Genomic DNA, 26,303 nt, shown 5'->3' on the forward strand with positions numbered 1-26,303 from the left:
AAAGGGTTCGCATCTTAAGGACCCGAGTTCAAACCCCACCAGCAGCACATAGTGGTTGGTGGTCGGCTGAAGCATAAGGTTTTAATTGTTGTTGACATCGGTAGATAAAGAATTGATGAAGTTGTCTTACCTCAGCCACGAATCACTGGCTGAAGCTTTACGAACGTTTCGGACACAGAAGAGATCGAAGAAATATTCAGATTCAATCACTTCTGCCAGACTGGCAAAAAGCACGGTCTATCGAAAAAATACCGAAAAACTATTTTTTCCCCTGTACCAAAAAAAATAATCCCCCTTCGTGGGAGTTATATTCCAGCAAACCACATACCAGTATACCAGTTCATTCAATTTCCATGAATGTTTTAAATTATTTAGGAATTCGTGGGATAGATGCCTTGTACGTGGTTCAAACAAAAAATCAGACCCATATGCTGCAAGTTTGCGGTCCATCAACCTGTTTTTAGACAAAGGTTGGCAAACGCTACCGATGAATATGCGTTATTTCGCAGTGACTCTCATTTGTAGGATGTTCTAAAGTCGTTTTTTGTGTGTATCAAAATGAATATTGATGATCAAAATTTCCGATAAATCACTACAAATGCTTGAGAAGAAATGAATATGTGTTTAAATATGGAAATACGATAATTAAAACTATTGCTCTATCCAATAACCATGCAATCTGCGTATGCGCAAAGAAAAAAGAACGAAAAATAAGAACATAATACTATTTCCAATGCATTTCAAAGAAGGATTAATACATATCAATATTTGTTTTCCTTGATTTCGTAAATAGTGTTGTATTGGATGAAACTAATAATTCACATACGCTTCAATCTTCTCGTTTCTGAATTATTTTAATTCGTTTTTTTTTTTTTTCTATTTGAAATGAAATGTATGTTAGAGAATGTTTGTATATATATAAATCATGGTTTCATCTTACCGAAAACATTTGTCTTTTCTTGAATACATTAATATTGCACGTATGTATTGATGTATATTTGCTTTCGAAATGCTCCAGGAAGCAAAAAACTGGTCACATTTCCATTTCTTTCGTCGAAAACCATAAATTGCTTTTTTCCCTAATTTTCTGAAAGTGAAACTCGTAAGTTTACGATATTATTGGAGATTTCCGAGGATTTCCTCTGAGATTTAAATTCGATGCTTTTATATATATTATGTGAATATTCCATTTCTTTTTTTATTTATTTTATTTATTCATTTTTTTTGAAGACAAAATGAGGATATTTATAGAAAATTTTTAAGTTGCGTGTAGGAAAAATATATCCTATCAATTTCGAAGTAGGGAGCTTTTAATGGAATTTCGGTGTTTTTTAATTTTATGTCGTCGGTGACAGGAAAGAAAAAGATAAGTAGGATAATATTCTTATCGGTTGATAGGATAGGATGGGGATTTCAAAACGAGAAAATGTTCACGCATATAACATGTCATTTGTGATGGACGTGTGGCTTGATAAGCGTGCCTCCACACAGTTATTTCAATCTTTTATTTCACTAACAATGGGTATCTCGAAGACTGGTTCCGTTTTCTTTGCGTTAATTATAAGTATTTTATTCGTTGATGGTCAAGTCAATTTTGCTTGCTCGGAAAACTTCTGCACGACGAATGTAGGACCTTGTCCGAAGCTAGATTGCTTTGGTGGAAGGATAATCAAAAATGCAACTCAGTGCGGATGTTGCGACATTTGCGTCAAATTTTTAAGTAAGGTGAATTTTTTTTGTAAGATGGAGAGCATTGTTGTTTTTATTTTACCTCTACATATCTACTTTAAGCCTTTGAGGGGCGCTTTTTATTTTCTACGATATTTCATGATTTATTAATTACTTGATAATTGTAATTTCTTGGGCTTTATGAATGTGAAGCACGTGAGGATTTTTTTTTTCATCCATGAGAGGGGAGGTGGGTGATGATTTAGCAGGATAGCCTCCGCCCCCTAGTATAGAATAACATGATATAGATGAGTTTCCAAGATGTTAGTTTTGCATCGAAAGGATAAATATGGGAATAATTATTCATTATTTCATAAATAAAAAATGAATATTTTTTCAAAATCATTTAGGTTATTTAAAATATGTAGCGGCCAATCTAGTATTTATTCTGATTCTATTTCATACGATTTTCTGTAAACCAGCACTGAACATGAAAAAATGTGTGAAGTGAAATCATAAAATACAGAAAGTTATCTATTCAATAAAAATTGTATGTACAAAATTCTAACTTACCTTTGAAAATCATTAAATTTCTAAAAACATGCTACACCCTTCTGAGAAGAGCACAGTGGCACTTTACAAGTATTCCACGTAGTACTTGTTCAATGGAATTCTCTTTGGTACTACAAAAGGCACATTTTTATGTAACGTAACTTTCTCGATAATTTTTTGTATCAGAAGCCTCTAGCGCTCAGGCTATATACTCTGGATATAGTTCTCACTAGTTCAGAGGATCTTGTTGAACATGTTTCGGTGGGGGAGGAGTTTTTTTTTTCCAGTGATCACATCGTGTCTTTAGTTTTCTCACTAACTTTTCTTCGGGGACGGCTGGTAACAAAAAAAATGGATCCTTGTTTTCGGAGAATTAACTTTGATGTTTTAAAAGGAAAAAAGGTTAGCGGGAGTTATAATCGGTCGGGATGGTAAGTTAATCGGAAGAATACAGTACGAAGCTGTCCATTGTTTTGCTGGACGTCATACCCTCAGTTCGTAAAAAGCGCGTTTGTACATCACGCGCCCCTATGGTTCACGGATAGAGTGCGTAATCTTTATCTTGAAAGAAAAAGAGCATTCAGCGAGTATAAAAGTGGACGAGGTGATCATTGTTTACTGATAAAAAAAAAAGGGCATTGAAAAAAGTGATAAGGGATAATTAAAAAGGAAGTTGAATCTAGGTTGGCAGATAACATTGGCTCTGAGCCAAAATCATTTTTTAGATACGTCAATATGGATGTAAGGGGGCCGTTGGCTCCCATCTCGATAGGTAGGTCTAGGGTAGAGAGCAATGTAGGCATGTGTAGTGCTTTCAATGACTTTTATGCATCAGTTTTTAATAGAGAAAACGATATTCAATGTACGGGTGTTGTATGAGGTAATACAATCCTCAACGATATTCAAATGGAAGATGTGGAAGTCCTAAATCTTCTAAAAAATTTATATGCGAGCAAAGCACCAGGACCAAACGATATTTATCCTAGGGTCCTCGGGGAATGTGCTAATGAATTGTTGGGGCCAGTCGCACAGTTTTAAAGGAGTAGTGTTTTGAGGGTATCGTCCCAAGGGATCGGAAAGTTGCCAATGTTTTTCCAATCTTTTAAAAGGGTAAGGGAGAAGTAGTGTCTAATTATCGTCCAGTGAGTTCGACGAACTCCTTCTCAAAAATTTTGGAAATTATTATAAAAAGGCAATTGACGAAGTGGATAGACGAGAATATTGTATTGGCGGATAATCAGCATGGGTTCAGGAAGGGGAAGTCATGTGTAACTAACCTCCTTTGCTCCTACGATCACGTGACTAATACTTTGGGTAAGGGAAAAAATTTAGATGTTGTTTACCTTGATTTCCAGAAGTCATTCGATCGGTTTCAACATGGTAAACTTTTGAAGCGTTTACACGAGATTGGGATGGGAGGCAACTTGCTGAATTGGATAGTTATGGTGAACGGGGGAATTCTCTGATTGGACAAGCGTCACAAGTGGAGTTCCTTAAGGAAGTGCCCTTGGCCCCCATACTTTTTCCACTTTTTATCGATAAACTCGATCTGGGTATCGATGGGATTGCTATCAAATTCACAGATGACGTGAAGTTAATGGGGGTAGTCGGAAATCAAAGCTATAGGGAGTTGCTCCAGACCAACTTAAACAGGATTGGAACATGGGCAAATGAATGAAGCATGACGTTTAGCGTTGACAAGTGCATGGTCACTCATTTTGGTTAGAACAACCTACATTTCTCTTATAAGTTGAATGGTGTTACTATCGACATTTTGTTTTTTTTTCTGCTCACTGCAGTTGCAATCTTCTGTGATAGTAACGACCCTGCATCTCATATATTTATGTTTTCCTCATATCTCTACATATCAGAAATTTTCTTTCATTCGCCTCGTTGTGATGTCATTTGATCATTTTTGTCGCACCGCGGTCATTTTCTGCACACGAGGGCTAATTAGACCGGGACCTACAATTTATTGCCGATTCCGAACGGCAGGCTTGTTTTTTATACTCGTCGAGAGGTTGGTGCGCTAACCCCTCGATGGGGGACTCCCTACGGTAGCAATTTTTGCTGCGGTCATGTCGCCATTTTTGTTGTACCCCTGTGTCAGGAAAGTTTTCTGACAAGGACGAACCGGGTATCGAACTCGTGACACCTCTAAACATCCTTTGGTACTTTAGGCGAGTATCTTACCGACCTGGGCTACCGCGCCCTTTGTGATGTCAAAACTCTTTATTCTAATACGTGCTGCACAATATCTTGCCATCCAATTGGAAATAGTGGTTAAATTTTCTAGCTTTGTCATCGTTTCTTTTTTAGTCTTAACATACGAAATTTCTTAATCCATCACGTGAAACATCTGTTATCCTTATCGTATGGTAGATGGTCTGTTTGGTGCCCTGATCTTGTCCATGTGGATTATTCATACCATGTCTTTTTGGCAAATCCCTTATGAAAGCCTTAGCAACATTTATGTGTCATGGCATATTTCTTATCAATTAATTATGTCTTAGTCTTGAGTTGGATCTATCTCTTATCCCGTCTTAGTTTTGTTCACTTCCACTTCAATCTTAAGCTTTGATCATGACAGAGAAAAAATACAATTACAAAAATTAGTTTGTAAATAAATATTGCACCAAGAAACTCTGAAGGCGATAAAACGATTAAATCATTCCTTATCATGAATCTTCAATTGGAATTTGTAAAAAACAATATTTTAATACACAAATTCGTAGCTTATAAAGTAAACGTTATGAAAGAAATTAATTAATTTGATTACAAAACATTGTTTTTATCATTTTCACTGATATTCAAATTTTTCTTTTGAATGACAATCAAAAATATATCGGCTCCGTCGATATATTTTTGTAGATATAATTGTCTATATATATATTATGTATTATCTTGAGAAAAAAAAAGTATCACTGGAACATAAAAATGTGTGTTACATCATCTCCGTGTTTACATCATCTGTTACAGCATTTATTACATCATCTATTATACGATTTCAGAAGAAGGATCGAAATGTCGAAATCGTGAACTTTCAGCAATACCCAGAGTGGAATGCGGACCTGGTCTAACGTGCATCGATGGCATATGCGCACCAGGTGAGTTAATACTCTACGAAATATTTCTTAACTTTTTTTTACTAAATTTTCTCTCTCATTTTAATCGCTAATGCATAGATTTTTAAGAATTAGAAAAATGAACATAATTAAAACTGTCATCCGGCTTTTCCATGATCGAGCTCAGCCTTATGAGGAGTAATGGATGGACAAGTTATAAGTGTGAATTTTCAATAAGGAGTCATTCAAGTATTACGTCAGTATAGATGTGGGGGGGGGGGGTCGGATTCGCTGACTTTTGATGACGACGGGAGGGGGGAGCTTGGATGATGCTTACGACATCAACCACCCTTTATAAAAATATGAAATATTCTTAATTGCATCTTACTCGGTGCGCCAAAAACGAGAAAAATCTTTCGCTAGTTTGTGGACACTTGAACTAACATTCTCCCTGTTGATGAGTCCCCAACAGAGCCACTTTAGTGATCTCTAAGTGTTTCGCGGATCCTTCAAGTGCTCTGGAAATGTGTCCGGGCCACTCAAGTGCTCTGAAACTGTGTCACACAACACTCAAGTGATCCGTAATTATGCCGCTGATTACTTAAGTAATCTGGGAATGGGCCGTGGGTAACTTCAGTAATGTAAAACCACACGGGGGGCGGCTTAAGTGCTTTAAAACTGTACCACATGCCACTCAAGGGACCTCTAAATCAGCCACGGATCGCTAAAGTGTTCTGGAATTGTATCGCAAGTTATACTTAAGTGATCTGTGAAGGTGCCAGGAGCGTTTTCTTCAGTGATCTGAAAAGGCGCCACGGGCCACTTGAATGCTCAGGAATTGTGCCACGGTTCATTTAAGCGATCTGTAAATGTGCCGCTTAATTCATTTTTACAAAATTAGGTTTGAGGAGCAGCCACATCAGATAACCTTCAGTCCCACATTTGGTCCGCGGGCCATGTGTTTAGTATATATGGATTGAGGGTGGGTCTCTCTCTCGCAATGAATTTCTTAAAAAGAAATTTTGAGTTCTTACCCTTCAAATAGCATTGAAATTAACAGAATTTGATCATAATAACATATAACGGTATTTTATTTCGAAATTTTAATTTTTTTTCAATTAAATATTTTTACATTAAAAAAATAAATTTTAGTCTGCGCCCCCCCCCCCCCCCGTACGTCTCTGATCCCACCAATATGTGTTAGGAGGTAGGGGGCAGTGCTGACGAAATTTTGCTGACAGGGGGAGGGGTTAAAAATGACTAAAAATTGGCTGACGTAATACTTGAATGGCCCCTAAGTGACACAAACCTCACTTTCTTTCTTTCTTTCAAACCAAGCACAACTCAGGTCTATCATCATTTATGGGCGATTTACTACCTAGTGAATTGTGCCGAAAGTATAACTGTGTGTGTGTACCTAACAGTCTGAGTGCATATGCAGTGTTGTGTTTGATTTTTCAGTGCTACCTTCTATATTTCGGAAATGAAGTGTAATGATTGAATATTTGTACTGTTTGTAGGCCTGTTGCTTTCTGCGGCGAGATTTTTTAATGGGGAGATCGACTTACATTCGCGCCTTGAAGTTGGGAACCACAGAAAGCCAACTTCAGTCAACCACGATAATCAAGCGAATCTAATGCATTATTTAACATAGACATATTTCTAAGACGAACTCATAGCAGATAAGAAGTTATTCAAGTATTACGTCAGCATCGATGGAGGATTTTCCGAATTGAATTTTCCGATTAAGGGAGGGGGATTTGATTGATGCTTGCGTCATCTTCCGCCCTTCATAAAAATATGAAATATTCTTAATGGTATCTCTTTACTGAGTGTGCCAAAAACAAGGTAAAACCTTTCCTCTGTTTGTTGGCACCTGAATTAATATTCCCACATTGATAAGTCCACTTTATTCACTTTAGTGATCTATGTCCCGCGAATCCTATAAATTATCTGGAAATGTGTCCGGACCCGCTTAAGTGCTCTGCAAATGTGCCGCGTGGCACTCGATCGTAAATATGTCGCGGATCACTTAAGTAATCTTTGAGTTACTTGAGTAAACTTAATCGCTTACGTAATCTTTAATGTGCCGCAGGTAACTTGTAGAACTTGTTGAATGAAGTAGAACTGCACTGCGGACCGCTTAAGTGCTCTAAAACTGTGCCAGACGTCGCTTAAGGGGATTACGAAATGTACCACGGACAACTTAAGTGTTTTTAAACTGTGTCGCGGTCACTCAAGTGATCTGTGCATGCACCACGGGCCTACTTGAGTGATATGAAAATGTGCTACGGTTGGCTTAAATACTCTGAAATTGTGTATTAACCGATCTGTAAATATGTGCCACTTAGTTCGTTTTTATATTTTTTTTATAAAATTTTGAAGCGGCTGGCCATATCAGCTTACCCCGAGGGCCACATATGACCCGTGGGCCGTGGGTTGAACATATATGGCTTAGAGGGGGTGCCGCATTGAACGGAGACAAAGTTCGAAAATTAGCCTTCAAAGAGCACAAATTAACAGAAATTTATTTTATGATAACATACATATATAAACATATTTTCTCTTCCGGTATTTTAATTTTTTTAAATATTTTTTGCATAAAAAATAAATTTTTGATCATCTGGGGGGGGGGGACAGAGTGGTTCGTGCCTCCCTTCTCCCTTCACGTCTCTGATGCCAATGTGCGTTAGGAGGTAAGGTGCAGAGCTGACGAAATTTTGCCCACACAAGTGGGGAGGAAGTCAACAATGGCTATAAGTCTGTCGTCGTAATAGTACTTGAATGACCCCTAATCTCATAACTGGCCATATTGAAAACAGGGGTTTGTGAACATGACTCGCATCAAAATTTCTTTCGAAAAAATTGCATTGAATTCATGTCCGTCTGGTCTGAGTCAGTTCAGAGACTTGGGGAGGTTTTCGGCTTCCTTAAGGTCGATGCAAAATTCGTAGATTAGCATCTGAGAGGCATTCACATGCAAATGATTACTGGGATATTTTGATATCGTAAAAGCCGTGATATGCTTGCTGATAATGCTGTCGAATCGACTCTTGGGATGGATACAAGCCTTTCACATTTCTACCTACTTTCGTCGACTCCTCCCTTTCGACGTACAAAAGACTCGAGAACATGAATCTTTCATAGGCCTTTTATCACATGAAAAAACTTCCTTTTTCTGATTCTTCTCTATTTAAAAGTTTTCAGACGTTTCCTTCGTGAAATAACTTTAGAGACCGTAACTTCCCACCTTACTCTGAGCAGAAATCGGAGAATATATCAAATGCTCATGTTGCATCGATTCCGGTATTTCACTCAGCCTGAAAACCTGCTCATTTATATTATACGAACATACTTGTACTACTTAACAGTACATGCATCTCTCGTACACATTTCTCTGCAGAATGAATTTCTAACGACTCGGTACATGCCGAAATGTGTTCTATATTGCATGCGTGACCTTTAACTTATTCAAGTTTTCGGAGTTGTATTTTTCCGTGCACTTGCTGGTGCTGCTCTTTGCCTTCCATATTTTTAAGTGAAAATAATGAATGTTGGATTTTTACGTGGGGTTGAAGGTCTGCCTGCCCTCTGCGTAGAGACTTTTCCAAATTGGAGACCGGCTCGCAATCGCGCTTCGACATTTGGCAGCAGTAGAAAACCAACTTCGGCTGACCACATCAGTGTCGTCAATAGGGTTCGAACTCGTTGATACGAATGCACATGCTGACACAAAACAGCCGCGTCGTGAACTGAATTTTGACGGAAATTATCGCATCAAAATTACTCTCACTTGAGTCAAATTCACTCATGCTCTCACCTCGAAGTCTTTTTCCAGATTTACTTACACTTCTCTTTCTGGATGTTTTTGAACCATTTCATATAAAATAACAGATTCAGCTAATAGAAAATGCATTAAAAAAAGGAGCCTATGGTTTCAGGGAACTTTCTTTGAGTGCAAGACTGAGCATCATACTGAACAGTCTGTGGACATTCTAGGAAAATACTTTTTCTATCTGCATGTAGTAGACACAGAAATGAGCTGACTGATCACAAATGGATGGGGACACCTACGAACTCTAGTGGGTTGTATCAACACCAGCTTTAGTAGACTAAACTTGCCGTTTGCGGTTTACGCGCAAGGTGTGTCTTTCATCTTGTTGCAAATTCTCATTTATCCGATTTTGAGGCTATTCATTTTAGCCTTCAGTCAGTTTTTGTCTTTTTTTATAGCATTTTTCGGTGTTTTAAAAAACTTATCTTTAAATTTTGGCCACACCTGGAACGAATCAAGTAATTTTCCGTAGTAATGGAAAATCACGTTCACTTATGGGACTTACCACATTACATATAGGATATCACGTTTCGGTTTACGAAGTTTTCGGCTAATGAACGTGATTCCGAAGCAAATCATCTTCGTTAGCCGAGGTATCGCTGTATGCTTCTAGGATTAACGGTTCGCAAGTTATTCCAGGATAAAGGGTCTTTTCTACGCACGCTGAATATGGTGGCATGGAACGCTTGAAATCTCCGGAGGATGTAAGACGGGAGTGCATCTAGTCCATATCTGTATACAATGCAGTAGCGGCGAGTTAGAAATTCCTAGGAATATGGACCGGATCGTCTTTCGGTAAGGATGTATACAGTCTACAACATATGTACATGAAGTTACGTACATATGCTGTACTTGGCAAATAACCAGGAGTTTTTTTGAATGATCCACTCCGCCACAAATGATATCTGGGAGATATTTATGGTTCGAGGTGGTACAGCGGACTCTGTGACCTCTCACATTATAATGGAAACAACGTACGCCCTGATTTCCAAGTCTGGACGACTCCCAAGAACGGGCAATAAACAAAGCTTCTGGGGAAAGGATTTCCCGACAAAACAAAAGTAGAAAAGGAGCAAGCAGTGCGGTAAATGTATATAAAATGTACACATATATACACACGGCGCATATAAAGTTAGTTACACGAAATTGAGATGATGGGCTTTTTCATCGGCTCTTGAAAACATTGGTTTTCTCTCAATTGCTGCAATTTTTATTTCGATAGAAACACAAACTCACTGACGGTCGTATATTTGCTCAGCAGGGACATTGTAACCCCACCCCCAATCCTCTCTCTTTGACAAATCTGTTATTTAATAATAAGACCCAACAGAATTTCAAGGGAAAATACCCGAAGAAACATGAAACGAAGTTAACTTAATGTTTGCCCAATGCTTTAAGTGGATTAAAGGAGGGGAGGGAGAAGCCAATACACAGCGTGATTAATGACTCTCAACTTCATATGGATGTGGATTTTTTACCTCTTTTTTTCCATTTATATTTCATTCCTTTCTTGAAAGATTTTTTCCCCTTCGATGACGGTAAAAGGAAAAGCTCGGCGAAATTTTAGATTTATTTTACCGAACTCTCCATCATTTAAAAAGACGGGGAATAACGGTTTTTCTATTTTTATTATAAGTGTACATAAAGTATATTTTTATTTTACGTCTTGACACACACACACACAGTAAGAACAATCATTATTGCTATAACAAAGGGAGAAACGTTTATCGGAAAGTATTTTTTCCCCTTGACAAAAAAGTGCGGAATTGCTGATCGTGTAAGAATATGGATCAATGTAATTCTAATAAACCGTAAGTTATTGCTTTTATGAGTATGTGTGTGTGTTGTGTACGAAAGTATCATACTAGTTTAATGTGATGAATTGAAAGCGACCAGATGGTTCATTCGTGGATTCCATCTTGATCTAATTAAATCACGTACTAATAGAAAAACAATAAATAGAAGTGACAGCCGAGATATCTACAGTGTTTCGTTTCAAAGTACGAGTTTCGTAAAACACGTTCTGTAAATTTCTGGAAATATTAAAGAAATTTGACGGGGAAGAAATTTTGATGGAACAAAACAAACAATCAAACAACGCAATACACGATACAAAACAGGAACAAACGCTTTTTGATGCAAAGGGAAAAGGGATAAAAAATAATAATCCTTCCATAAGTAATGATAACAGCTAATTTTGAAGATTTTTTAGCAACAACAGTAATCAAAAGTATTTTATACAACAATAGCTGCAATCGAGCTACAACGAATTATGAAATACATAGTAACAACAGTAACATGATACTGTATACATACTGTGCGCGTAATACATTTCCCCTAAATTTACATAATAGTTAGCTGTCAAATGGAACGAACCGCTCAACGTCTGTTATTTGTAATATACGATTTTTATAACCTTTTTGAACGTATAAAATGATTGTTGTTATTTAATAATAACATCGAATTCTATACATAATCTCGAAGCAAGGAAAGAAACATTTTTTAAAGATTGGTTTTTTATGGTTTTTTTTTTTTTTTTTTTTTTTTGGCAATGGTATGTGAAATAGGTACTGGGATTTGATTGTGCTTCTTTGTGTAGTCACTCTGGGTATTACCAATAGGTGTACCAATTAGGGTTTTTGAACACAAGTGGTAAAACTTTATACATATAAATTTGCCATACATTAAATTGAATTAATGATTCACTGTTATGGGAAAAATGTCAGTTTCTAAGATATCATGTAAAGACAGTCATAAAGATGGTTTATAGTAGAAAACGAATTTTTATATGTTCCCCCACCTCCTGCAGACAGTCCACATAAAATGTGTGAAAACACCCATGCAAAACATACTTTGATATGAGAATTTAAACGTCAGTCTTGTGATCGCTCTTAATTTATCGACAATCAGTTAGCGTGATACTTCTATTTCAGGTTAACTGGGATAATAATTCCAAGAGATATTTATAATGCATTACTCTTTCAATGTACGTACAGTTACATGTAGTATTAAAGGCAAAGTCACATCAAATTCATGAAATTTCATTTCAATTGTCTGCGTGTTTAAATTTGTTGAGTTAAAAAAGTATTCATTCAGTCTTGTTAGTATTTAGCAGTTGTAATCTAAAATAATGAAAGAAACCACTTTCGTGATGAAAGAAATGCTTTGAAGAAACTAGATACACGCATAAGTTGATGAAAACATGTTTCGATATTAATCACTCTGTTACTGCCACAATGGCGTTTGGTATGCTCATTAATGAACTATGGTCTCATTGAAGAGAGGTGTCCTAAAGAAATGAAAATTTTACGGTTGATTTCTTACATTGAAGTAAAATATGACAAAATCATTGACAACTTTTTTTTTTTTAATTGAGCATTGATCAGTTAAACTTCCATATAAGAAAAGCTTTTTAGCCGAGGTATAAAAATATTGAAATATGCTATCAAAATCACAAAAGAAAGTGTCCATCAGTATGAAGTTTTCACCAACTTTATTGTTATTAAAGAAATTCACCAATTTACAAATACAAAAGCCACAGCATAAAAAATGCCCAACGAGGTGGCTGAGAAAAGCTGCCCATAAAAAATGGATGTTGAATATATATCTAAACTATATCAAGAATACAGCAAAAAATATACTACACATAAAAATTGTGGTTGCCTCATCTAAGTTTGGATGACTTCTCGATTTATCCCAAAATTTTTACCGTACCTCTTTTTAAATGAGTCAATTGTGTTAGAATTCGTGACTCCCGGAGGTGAACTATTCCATTTATTTACAACCCTATTATAAAAAAATTCCCTATGACACCACAACCTAGAATTGTCCCTTATCAATCGATGCTGGTGTCCCCTTGTAAAAGCAGTTGCTTGACGGCGTATTAATGATTCATGGTCCATCCTATCCATTGCGTTGAAAATTTTAACCATTTCAATCCCACGCCATCTGCGCTCTTCCAGTGTAAACATTAAAAAAAATGAAGTCTGTCTTCATAGTTTTTTTAAGCCCGACGGTAGAAGCTATACGGATATAACATGGGATCCAATGGGTTAGATTGCGTTGGAGATTGCCGTTCTTCAGAAATTTTTTCTCTCATCGCCCCCCAACTCAATCTAACCCATATGATCCTATGTTACACCCGTATATTCTACCGCCCCCTGGAACATTCTATCGCCCACGTTGGGAATCACTGGTCTAGACTCTAGAGTAACTCCCTATCGCTTTGATACTCCGCAGTACTTGAAAAGAAATTTGCCAAAAATATCGATTATTTGAAATTCTTGATTTTTGTCACTTTTCAAGTACGTTGTCAATAGAATAAAACATTTATTGCCAGAAAAGTTTTCTCCAGAGAGTTTTCAGATTTCTTACAGACTGTAGATTTTATTATATTGTATACAACAGTGTGAAATTTTAAAATTATAAATCATATATGACATATAATAAATGTTTAATATATAATAAATATTTATATAATAAACATTTCTTCGTTGTTCTATTCACTAAGACATCTCCCTTAAGGCAATAAGATAGATTATAATTGATAAGTATAAATTATTTTTGCATAAGTGAGTGAGGTGAATTTCACTTACAAATTACTCAAATACATCCAAAATTACATCTGCAGTATTTTAAGTAGGCATGAACGATAGGCCTGATGATAAGAATGGACTCACAAACAACGACGAGAAAAAGAGAAAGAAAACAAAATCCTTAACAGACATTCACTTTTTTTCCCTATCATCTACGAAATGTTCACGTGATCGCTTTTGTGCGACTGCACCACACGTGTAACTCGTCCATATTTCTCCGCGGAACTTCTAACGAATCGGTACATGTTGGAATGTGCGTTTAGATTTTGTGAACCTAACGTGAAATTTTTTTCTGTATAATGCTTGTTATACTGCTGCCACCTGCACTCTATTTTTTCAAACTATGACTGAAGTGCAATAATGATTGAAGATTTGTACAGCTGTAGGCCTGTTGCTTTTTGTTGCCAGACTTTTTAACGGGGTGATTGTCTCGCATTTGCAATTGCATATGCTGAATCTCTGTACTAAAAATGTTAACCTTAACATAATTTTAAAAATTGAATTACTGTAATTGGATAATTTGAAGGATGAGCTTGTTGGCCATTGGCTTTTTCCCCCGCTTCGGATTATCATCAATGGGATTAAATTACTCTTATAGCAGTATAGTTCTTCATGATTGAGATCCCCATGATATGATCCCGATCCTTAGTCGGTAGTTTTCATCCTAACCTATTGATGATAGACTGTTGTGTGAAGTAAAATAAACACGTTAAAGCTCGAAAAACAGGTAAAATATTGCATAATGTTGTCAGTAGAAGAATGCTTTAAAGCTGTTTCTATTTTAACTCCAAAAATACCGTAAAATAACGAAATTTATGATCGTGTTTTGAATTTTGAACAAAACTTGTTACGCATAAAATTCCCGACGTTTTCTAAGAGAATAAATTCAAAAGAGAAACAATACTTTGTTCTTTTTCCTCTCTCAGCTGAGAGAACTTTTTTAGAAAACTCATAAAAATATGCTTTTTCAAGTTCGTGGCATTTTTTTCTTCTTTCCAGCTCAAGCTTTGTATATATGTACTGAACATATTTTGTTTATTTTTCGCTATGAATCGTGCTTAGAATAATCAAAACGGGTGAATGCAGGATAGATAGATAGATGCATACGTACATAAATTTCGTTGGTTATATATACTGTAGGAAAATTATGGATACTCGTCGGAGCCGCATATTTCCTCAACGACAAACACCAAAAAAAAATCATTCCAGTTAATGTTCGTGTCATGTGTTACCCTGAAGATCGCCTTCCACGACCAGCAATTCAAGTGTGTGACCCTATAAAAATTTCAGTTACAGCTCCTTAGAGGGCTTTCGAAAATATAGTTACGTTACTAAAATTCTACGAAGGATCTTGTAAAAATGAGATGGTATTTTTTCGGCCCAGTATATTTCTACTGAAAAATTGAATTTTCTGGATGTTATGCCGAAACTAATATTTGGAAAGAGAAGTGATTTGTCTAACTTGCACTTTTCTTTCCAAATATTATATAGTTTCGCAATAACACCCAGAAAATTTAATTTCTCAGTGGATCTATAAAAACACTTGCGCAGTTGATTTCTCTGTTTTCTGACGCAATTTGAATTTTCCCTACCGTACATACGTATTTGCTTTCCATAATAATTTCTTGAAGCAAGGACAAAATATCTAAAGCTCGTAAATTGAGCTAAATTACAGGGTGTCCCATAAATTCGTAGATAATTCAAAAACTCATAAAAATTGAAGGAATCGGTACATTTGAATGCGGTTTGCAGAAAAATTATTCTCACGGAGGGGGATTTTTTTTTTTTTTTTTTTTTTTTTTTTTTTTTGTGTGTAGAAAAAAAATTAGTACAAATTTTTGTCGATAGTACTGCACGAAAGCAAATTACTAGAAATATGCAAATCAGAGTTCTTTTAAATGCACGGTGTAGCATTGATAGCTCATTTCTCAATTCCCATGTTACTGACGCTTCATTCGGTTTTCATAGTGATGTTGATATTGGTGGATAAAGCACTTTTAGTGAAGTTATTTTACCTCAACCACGATTGAAGAAAAGTTCGGGTCTAATCACTTCTGTCGGACTGGTTTCCCCTGAAACTTTAATGACAAAAATTTGAACTTTTTTGTTCTGTGCCAATAATAATTCCTCGTACAAATTCCTCCAATTTATATGAATTTTTAAACTACTTACACTTCCGGCACAACTCACTAGGTAGTAAATTGCTCATGACTATAGATCCCGAGCTGCGCGCCCGAGTGGCGCGATGGTAAGATGCTCGTCTACCACAGTGGAGGTTGCTGTCACGGTCCCAGTTTCAATCCCGAGGGAGAATATAGATAAGATATTTTTCCCCTAACACACACGAGCTTGAGGCGACCACCGATAGACAGTGCCTTCATTTCCAGCCCATCTCATTAAGGGCAGTAAATTGCGATATGGCCAGAGTTGGTATTTGGTGAGGTAGTAGACCTGAGCAAAAAACCAAACTATTGTGTCAGTGAGGTTTGAACCACGATCCTTGCGCCGCGAATACATCCAAGTTTTGGAGTGAACGTGGATCTTTTTTTGAGCCGCTCAGTTTGTACTAAAAATGTACATCTCAGTCAGACAGGCTTTAGGGGATTTGATCAATCTTTTTTCATTCAAATACACCCTAGCAATTACTCACAGCGTTATTGAATAGAGTTTTTATATTAATTAAGTAATGAGTGGCCATAAAATCGCACTTGTAAAGGTGAAAAATGCATGAAAATGTGAAGTTCATTAGTTTGTTTCTTTTTTTAATAACAATTAAAAAACAGCTCGTGTATTTTTAGAATCATCTCGAAACCCTGATTTATTCGGTCAGTTTCATCATTGTCGTAAAAAAATAATAATCCGAAGACCAAAAATTAATTTTTTTTTTCTCGTGATAGCAAATATTCAATCAGATTCTGTTTCATAATTTCGCGCATTTAATCATAAATGTCATCGACTATTCAAGGAGACTCCAAGTGTGTCCGAGACCAGCAAAAGTACGATGCGGACGAAGATTGGACCCGGGACCAGATTCTATCGAGGCCTCGACCGCAATGTGACGATTTCGGCGATTATGCACCCGTTCTGTGCAAGGAGGGAATGATGTGAGTATTGTAAAAATTTTCAGAAATATCAATAAGATGATACAATAGACGCCACTTATTAGAACCACGGATAATGTTATCATTCGGGGGGGGGGGGTTATCGTTTTCACTTTCGCTAAGTACGGAACGGACCAATATCATAGCATGGGTTGAAGAACATGGAAAAAAAATTGTTCATGCATAGTTATCAGGACTCCTCGGGTTCTTTTTTTCCCCTTTTTTCTTATTTTTACGAATATTAAGAAAGCTAATGATTGAACTAGACTAATTTTTTTCCCTTATATACTAGCGTTATCAATCTGCAAGACTATGTAGGCTTCCTTATTGACCAAAATTTCCGTACTCAGCTCACAATGTCTTAATCGGACCGTAGTAGCCGCTACTATTCGCATACGTGTAGCGTTTCTTTTGCAATTTCTTTCCTATAGGGAAGGCATGTGTAAGATGAATAAAAAGTCACTTTTTCAGTTCATGGTCAGTTTTTTTAAACTGTGACTACATTTACAGTTCTTCGGCAGGAAGAATTTCACAAGGGATCTACGGAATGTACCACACACATTATGAAAAGTACCTTCACATTCGTGATACACATTAGATCGTTCTTTTCCAATTCCTTACAATTTCTGAATAAATCAAAAGAATTTTAACTTAAATGGGGAAAAATCCTGTCTCAGGAACAATTTAAAAAAATTATAAATTTCACATTATAAACCCTGTTACGTTGGAAAGAAAAACGAACTTGTTTCGTTTCCATACGTCCCATTCAACAGAACGAGACATATAATCATCGTACTTGCAACCGGGACTTTTCGGATATAATTATCAATTGGTTATCGTTATCAGAAGAGTCCTAATGTGATTGCACTAAGCTGCATGCACTGTATTTATTTTTTCATCTTACTCTATGAATAAATTTTCAAGAGATAAAAACTATTCATACTGAAAGAATTCATAAAAATTTAAGGATTTTCGTTATATGTATTCCCCAGCACACAATGACTGAGAAGTAACATCTTCTCATAAAACTCATTACGGTCAAACCTTTTTCGTATCTCCTAATAAAAGCAAAATTTGTCGAAAATTCGCACCATTAAAAACCATTGCGAAGGTAAATGAACGTATGATCATCAAACCCAGCAGAGACGTACAACTCAATTCAAAACTTGTACGTTATTCTTTGTGGTTCACAACACGGCGAAAAAATCGTCATGAATTACTATATAATGAAGTAAAAACCGAGAAAAATTCCACTGAGGCGTTGGTCGTTTGCCAAAAAACATTTCGTACATGAAATTACAAGTTTGGAGGACTTCGATAAAATAAAACGTTGAGCTATGGAAAACGCGTCAATTTTTATAGCGTTGAATATTGAAGTGATAATACTCACGTTACCGTGAATACTTTGACCCATTTTTTTAAAAATTCCAAATTCACATTCCAATAAACCTAATATTTATTATTACTTTCAAGTTCTCTGGTAACCTTTTTTATATCAATGGGCTATCTTGCATGTAAATTTTTTAAAAAAACCAGATTTTATTAACTTCAGCTAATAAAAAAAGCATCTTGTGCTAACATTACCCCTTGCATGTGGGTAACTTTGGACCACTTCACTTTTTCCTATCTTAAAGTGTTAAAACAAAAGCTGGGGTGTTTCTTGAACCTGGGCTCGTAATAAAACTTCAATTTTTGATAGACAACTTGTATTTCTCATAAAAATAGCAATATTTGCAATTTTTTTTTGAAATTTTAATTAACAATCTTGCGTCTTACAAATTGACCAAGAAAAGAGCTCTTTTAACCGACTATGAAGACTCAATTATTGAGAACCCATAATGATCCATTTTGTCAACGTGACTCGTCAAATATTAGTTCTTCGTCGGCACTAAATACTTTGGGATGAACTTGTTTGCGAGAGAATGAATTTTTAAGTTTTTTTATAATAGTGTTTCGAGTTACGCAGCTTACCTTTGGTTTATTTCAACAGATCTAATTGTATGTAAACAGTTTTGGAGGTGGTCATTACTGTAGTCTGCATAACTTCGATTTCCGGGATACTTCTTCACTTGTATTTATACGCCCATCTGTCCAGTCTGGGAACAAAACCCTGAAATGGGATATACATTTGAAAAAATAAACATAATTGCGTTCAGTACATAATTATGTTTTCAAGTGTACCGACAAACAAATTACCAAGGGCTGCAAAAATACGACCTACATTGGCCCATCAAAATGTTGGACCAAAGTAGGGCGCGTTTTTGGAGTTATACTCTAGAGTTGTTACACATGTATTTTGTTACATACTCTCTGTATTTCTACTCTCACAACTGGTACAGGGTAATTTTTGAACGCCTGTAGAGCGCATTTCAAATTGGAATCATATCTCTAAGACGGATTATTGATAAGATAAAGGCCGTGCTAGCACTTACAGGACACCCTGTATCTGGTGCCTCAATCTTTTTGCATCCACTTGATGAATCAGTATTTTTCCACCATCCTGATCTCTTACGCTCTCATAAATTAAATTGAAATTTTATTGCATTTTTGTCTAAAAAATAGCATTGTACTAGAACATCGCTTTGAGTTGTGAATATGAGCTGATTCTCAATCCTTTTTACGCGCGCGATCCATCTAATTAAATTTTTATCTTTTCTACCTGACAAAAAGTGTGTGGATGGTTCCTTTCACCCCTTATTCCTGAGAATGCACAGACAACACATTCCAGAATCCTTTTCTTGTCTGTCTTGACAGCTCTGGCACAGGAAAATGTCTTTTTTTCTTTTCTTTCCTTTTTGCCGAATATGCTAAAAAATGAAAATAAAGGCATGTGCATTTATGAAGATATTTGTTTTAGTTATTTCTTAATTAATGTTGCAGTTTGAATCTTAGAACCATTTAGTATACATCTCCTTAGAAGAAAATATCTCTCGCAGAATGTTTTCTGAAAATGTAATTTAAAAAAGAATGCCTTTTTAAACATTCGCACTTTTTTTTGGCAAAGCCCCAAAACTTTACAGTTGTGGTTTTAGTAATAAGGTTTGACTGCAGTTTTAAGTATTTTGTGCAGATTTTTGCACCTCTTAGTGGTTTATCACTGTTTTAAATGATAAAATATTTAGGAAAATAATTCATTATTCAGATTTTTTTTATCAGACCAGTCATGATGTCTGTGGACCAGTATGTTTCCATATACCCTGGTCCGTGGGACCAATGACTTTAATTTTTTCTTATATATATATATATATATATAATTAGAGAAAATGGGAAGACGTAAAAAATTAGAAGAAATTGAAAAAATTGGAAAAATATGGATCGATGAGGAGGTCGTTCTCAAGGGGTAACCCCCCCCCCCCCGTTGTCCCAAAAGCAAAAACGTTTTTTGATGATGGTAAGCCAAAGAGAGGCATAAAATTGCCACCCGTTCCCCCGACATTTTTGCGATAACAAGCTTTGGAAGTGCAAAATGCACTTGAAAGAAAGAAAAAAAAATGAAACTATTATTTTTTTTAATTTTTCAACATTACAGTTATGAATCCTCAATTCAGTATTTCTTTTAAAATGTATATTTTATGTATGTATACGCGTCATCTATACGTCATTTAAAGAATTTTATCTTGAAAGGGAAAAAAATTTTTTTTTTAATCTTCCCTCTGGATGATTGAGCCTGCTACTACGCTGATCATCCCTCCCGGATGATGGGAGCATGCTGAGGGTTAAATGAAATTTCGATCCTACTGCAGTTAAAAGCATTAAATTGTGGTTTCTAATTAGGCACCTACTTTTCTTGACGAGATGGATTACAATTCCTTCCCCCCCCCCCCCGCCCTCAGTTGAAAGTTTTAGATAAAAAAACCACGTGCAATATCGTAGCATAGGAAACCACTACATACTGTTGCTGCCTAGTCGGGTCATTCGTGAACTACCCGATGCACTCAATTGCCTTGCTTAGTACCGCTAATTGGAAAAAACTACAAAAACCAGTTCCCCCAATTCAATTATTTTTTTTCCACAGTAATTAAAGTACGTTTTATTAATTTTATCGTTGTGGGCCAAAGAAGGATCGCAGGGCCAAAGTAGCCCGCGTTTACGGGGCTGCGTTATTGGGACGTAAATTCTCATTTCGGTATCGATGATAAACTGCTTGTGCCGTAAGGGAGAATTTTCTTTACTATTGACGCTTTTAATAAACATGTCTAATCCAATTTACTTTTCCGCACGCACCAAATCGAATTACAAGGAGTCGTGCTTGTTTTTCTCTTCCATTCGTCGGCCATATTTCCCACGTCTTAAACTAGAGAAGGCATCTAGTGTATCACTTGAGGGTGTGGAAACCCGACTATAAGTATGTGTTCTTCGCATGATGAGCCCCCCCCCACCTCTCTCTCTCCCTCTCTCCCTCTCTGTCATCCAGTCCTACATGCTTTCTGAAACATGTCACACACACACACAAGCCCCGAAATTAACCTCATCCTTCTCTCTTAATACACAATTGCCTGTTTGCCTGAGAACGGCGTTCAGAAGTAACAGATGACGTCTTAATACATTCATAGGTCCGAAACCTGTCATTAAAATTTACCGAGCACATTAAGGGGAGTGACATAATTGCCGTCGGCCAAACAGGGCGACGACGCAATAAGCTTGTCACCTGGTCTTCAGAAAATTTATAGCTTTTTCGTAGCTTTGAAAGCCATTGAAAGCCGAGGCGGGTTCTCGCTTCTATTGACACCGAGCTCTCACCATACCTTGGCCTATCATCAGGGGTTTCGGGTATGACAAAAGCAAATAATAATTGTGTCTCTTGATGAATAAATGGGTTTCCATGCGCCGTTTCTCATAATTTATCACGTGGAACCCGATTAGGACGTGGCCGAGGAATAAGTTCCAATTCAATATTCAATTATGGCTATAATGTGCACTATATGTATGCACTCAGGTAACTGTGGCCACCCTGAATAACCTGTACAACAATCATAAGCTAACATTTAAGATATTGGATAATGATTTATTCAGATCGAGTACTATTCGTATATAAACCTATCACAGACGGAGGGTTTCATTAAAAGTGTCCGAAAAGAATGGGAATTGTACGGTTGGCTCTAAAATTCACAAATGAAATATAAGAAATAATCAGCCAATAAAGCCACCCTCGTAAAATAATGATCGGGGAGAAAAAACCGAAATTTTTACGCAGCGTCTATTCAAAAAATTTCAATTAATGCAGGGACGTGCATCCTACGGCCCACGGGTTAAATGCAGCCAGTCAAGAGGTTCCATTCGGCCCACGGAAGGTGTTCCGTTAGAAAGTTATCAATCACTACACACAACACAATAAATGCCTAAGATGATCATATTTCCTTCGTAAAAAAATACGGGAAATCGCGATCCATGTGGGCTATCACCAATTATTTCTAAAAAAATTGTAAAAATGCAAGAAAAGTTGCCAATTATAGCTAAGAAGTTTCCAAAGGCAACTAAAGTCACCAATTGCAACAAAAAAAATTGTCAAAGATAAGTAAAGTTGCAAATTAAAGCCAAAAAAAATTACCAAAGTTGTAATTTGTTTGATCTCAAATACGTGAGGATCACGTTATGAGGAAGAAAAAATTCAAGTGGGCCTCGTTAAAAATGAGGGAAAAACAGGACATTTTGTATGAAAATTTGGAACTTCGAGAATGCTGGTCGCCCTACTTATACGGGAACTCTCTCCCAATAAATCGAATAAAATTTTCAAAATTTTCATTTTGTCAAAAAAAATAAAACAAATAGCTCAATTCAAATATAATGAGAAATGTCAAACTTCAAAAAATTCCCGTTTAACTGGAATTTAAGCATCTAATCCAAATACATTATGTTGGCCAACAATTGCTATCAAAAGAAACGATAATACATAGGACCGTAATGGGTGAAAAAATTGGAAAAGGAGACGTAAACACTCATTTGCTTTGGTTTATGAAGACTTAGCGTGTCAACAAAATACCCACAAAACCTCTTGCATTAAGCTTCCCATAATGACTATACATTATGTCTCTAGAAATAACGAATAATGTATGAAAGCATTACTGCGCACTTTACGATCGATTCGAGTCGAATTTTCAACCCGTCTTTCAAATAGAATATTCTCACTCGAAAGGAATTCATTTCTGAAATTATGTTTTCAATTTAAATGAAAACGTTTTTTGCATGGGAGAGATTCAAAAGTTTCTATATAAATTTTTTACAATGGCAAATTTAGAAAGTCGGCACGTCAATGTCATTTCTTTGTCCTCTTTTTAGTCTGTCTTATGTCAAAATAAATTTAAGATTTACCATCATTTGTTATTTATGCTACTGTTTGTGGTTTAATAGCGTTCTCTCACTAGTTATCTTCTTTTTACTAATGGTGGCAGTAATATCTTTCAATAATATCTGAGCAATAATATCGGGAAATCGTGTTTTTCCAATAATATTTTGGCAATAATTTTTTTCAATACTCTCTGATCAATAACTTTCCAATAATATCTATATATATAAAAACTTTTACATGCTCTCTGGGCAATCTTTCCAGAAAAAACTGAACAATAATATGCAAGAAAAACGGAGAATTTTTCATCCATTTGCGTTTTGCCGACGACATTGTTATTATCAGTATAAATCCAGACGAACTAGAAGAAATGATACAAGAACTGGCAAAGGCAAGTATTCAGGTGGGCTTGAAAATGAATGTGCAAAAGACCAAAGTTATGTTCAACTACTTTGCTCTGAAGAAGAAGATCTTGCTGAACAACACAGAGATAGAAGAAGTGGAAAACTATGTATACCTGGGACAAGAAATTACCATGGACAACGGAATCATTAATGAAATAAACAGAAGAATCAGGATTAGATGGAGCACTTTTGGCAAAAACTGTAATTCTGAAGAGTCACATGCCATTATGCCTGAAAAGAAAAGTTTTTAACCAGTGTGTGCCACCAGCACTGACTTATAGAACTGAAACATGGATACTCACAAGCAAGACAATACGAAGGCTACAGACTACACAAAGGAGCACGTAAAGATATATGTTAGGCATCACAAGGAGAAACAGAAAACGAATCACTTGGATAAGAAGCCACTCAAAGGTATGTGATATCATGGAAAGAATTAAACGTTTAAAATGGATATGGGCTGGACATATTGCAAGAAGACAGGACAACAGATGGGCCACAAGTATTCTACATTGGTACCCCCGTGGTGTTAAACGTCCGAGAAGGCGTCCTCAAACAAGATGGATCGACGAAATCGTCGAAGTGACTGAAGCCACCACGTCTCACAGCTGTATAGTGGAGAATTGATGGACGTCTATGTAGGATGGTCATCGGCACCAGAACCGACGTGAGCATCGTTAGGACGAACCTTGCTCAAAAATTCCAGCAATGACTTATCTACATGTGATCAACTCTGACGCTGCAGACAGTCACAGGAAAGAAGATGACTGTGCGCGGAAAATTGAAAGTCGCTGTGAAGCCTGTCACGATCGCCTACCGATACACAGTCAGCGTGAGCGACATAAAAGACCAGTGCATCATCGGAGTGGACTTCTTGAGGAAACATGGATTTTCCTAGGACATGAGAAATGACCGGCTGCACACTTCGTTGGAACACATCGCCCTACTCGGATGTGGACATCAACATTCCGTGACGAATTTCTTCACCGGATTATCATTAGCACAGATGCTCGTGGGACGACATCGTTGGCTGACAGGTTACCTGCTGTTTGGGTTACAACCAGATGCCTCTGCTCCAAGAAAGAATACGTCGGGGAACACCAGGGACGCCTCGAGGATGTGCATTGAATCGCCGGAGACAGGGTTAACATCGACAGCGAGAAGGCGAAGAACCGTTACTATGCGAAGACCACGTCTCACGACTTCAAGGAAGGAGACCTCGTCTATCTCTGGAACACGAAGCACCGGAAAGGACTCTGCCCGAAACGCCAGCCGTCATGGGAAGGATTCCACAGAGTCGTGAAGAAACTGAACGATGTCGTAGTTCGGAATTAAAGGACTCTATCATCAAAGTGCAAGGTGGTCCTTTTCAACAGACTACTTTACCGCGCACCAACTCCGGCCATATATCGCCATAAGGCAATTTCCAGCCAGTAGAGTTGGGTGGGAAATGAAGGCGTCATCTATCTATGGTCGCCCCAGGCTCGGTAGGTAAAGAACTTCTTTCTGATGTTCTTGCCCGGATTCAAACCAATGGACCTTGACGGTAACCTTCGTAGTGGAAGACGAGCATCTTACCACTCGTGTCCTGAAAATTCATCGACCAACAATTCTAAAGGAGGAGACAATGTTACGAAAATTATGTTAAGAGTCATTATAGGTGTTATTTGTAAATCGCTCTCCTTATTTATAAGGTTGTGTTCAAATTGCTGCTTGTGAATGCGTGCACATGGCGCTGTTCTGTACAACAAATTAGTTTTGTATGTGAAATTGCTTCGTGGTTTGCCATCTCAAGTGCTTTTGCGAGACATTATCCCGAAGAATCCCCAAACAAGATGTATCGACTAGATCCGAAAAGTGTCTCGAGTCATGGATGGCAAAAGCATTAGACAGAGTATAGTGAAAAAATTTAGAGGAAACCCCTTCACATCCAGCAGTGGATTGAAAATGCTTGTTGATGATGATGATCTGGGTAATAATTTTTTTTTTTGCAATAAAATCTGAGCAATAATGTTTTCAATAATATCGGAGAAATTTTTTTTTTTTAATAACATCTGGGCAGAAAACTGAAAATTATTATTTACTTAATTATGGCGTATTTTTATTTTTCAATAATACGTAAGTTTCTTCAATAACATCTGAAAGTAATGTTTTTCCCATAATATCTGAGTAATAATGGTTTTTTCTTCAGTTATATCTTGGTAATAATGTTGTTTTTTTTTCAATAATATCTGCGTAATAATGTTGAAATAGTTTTTTCAATAATATTTGGGCAACCATGATGTTTTTGCAGTAAAATCTCACTGCCCCATGAGGTTTTCTTTTTTCTCAGTAATAGTTAAAAATACTTAAATTTCGCAAAAAAAAAAAAAAAAAAAAAAAAAAAAAACAGATCAGGAATTTCGCATTTGTTCAGCAGAGATCGTAGATTCGTAGTGTAAATTATCGAGATTTCGCGGAAAAGTAGTAAAAGTCGAATTTTCGTATTTATTCGTCAACTTTGGCAAATTTCGCATTTATTTCGTAAATACGAAAAATTTACGTATCCCTAATATAAATAGTTTTTACAACAATATCTGGGCAATAATGTTTTTTACAATAAAATCTGTGCAATGATGTTTTTCAATAATATCGGAGAAATGAAAAAATCTTTATATTAATTATAAATAAATTATGATCGTGGATATTTCTGAAAATCACTCAATTTCCAGTGTCTTAAAACCGACTTTGATTTCTTTTCCTTTTGCAAACATTATTCTATCAAACACATTATATGGTATAGCCGCTACTTTACGTGAAA

At 36.5% G+C, this 26,303-nt stretch overlaps 1 protein-coding gene across 1 annotated transcript in view; it reads left to right on the forward strand.

Annotated features, from left to right (window-relative positions):
• Positions 1-1,517: 1,517 nt before the first annotated feature.
• Positions 1,518-26,303, forward strand: part of LOC149083346 (uncharacterized) — a 44,672-nt gene continuing 19,886 nt past the window's right edge. The window contains exons 1-3 of the mRNA XM_089236930.1: positions 1,518-1,720; positions 5,232-5,327; positions 16,681-16,819. Coding sequence (XP_089093056.1) covers positions 1,519-1,720; positions 5,232-5,327; positions 16,681-16,819 — 437 coding nt within the window. The 5' untranslated portion in view covers position 1,518. The remainder of the gene's footprint in view (positions 1,721-5,231; positions 5,328-16,680; positions 16,820-26,303) is intronic.

Source organism: Pholcus phalangioides, unplaced genomic scaffold (genome assembly GCF_987345545.1).
Source record: "Pholcus phalangioides strain wild (caught in Gottingen) unplaced genomic scaffold, Ppha-v1.0 ptg000009l_1, whole genome shotgun sequence".
Taxonomy (NCBI): domain Eukaryota; kingdom Metazoa; phylum Arthropoda; class Arachnida; order Araneae; family Pholcidae; genus Pholcus; species Pholcus phalangioides.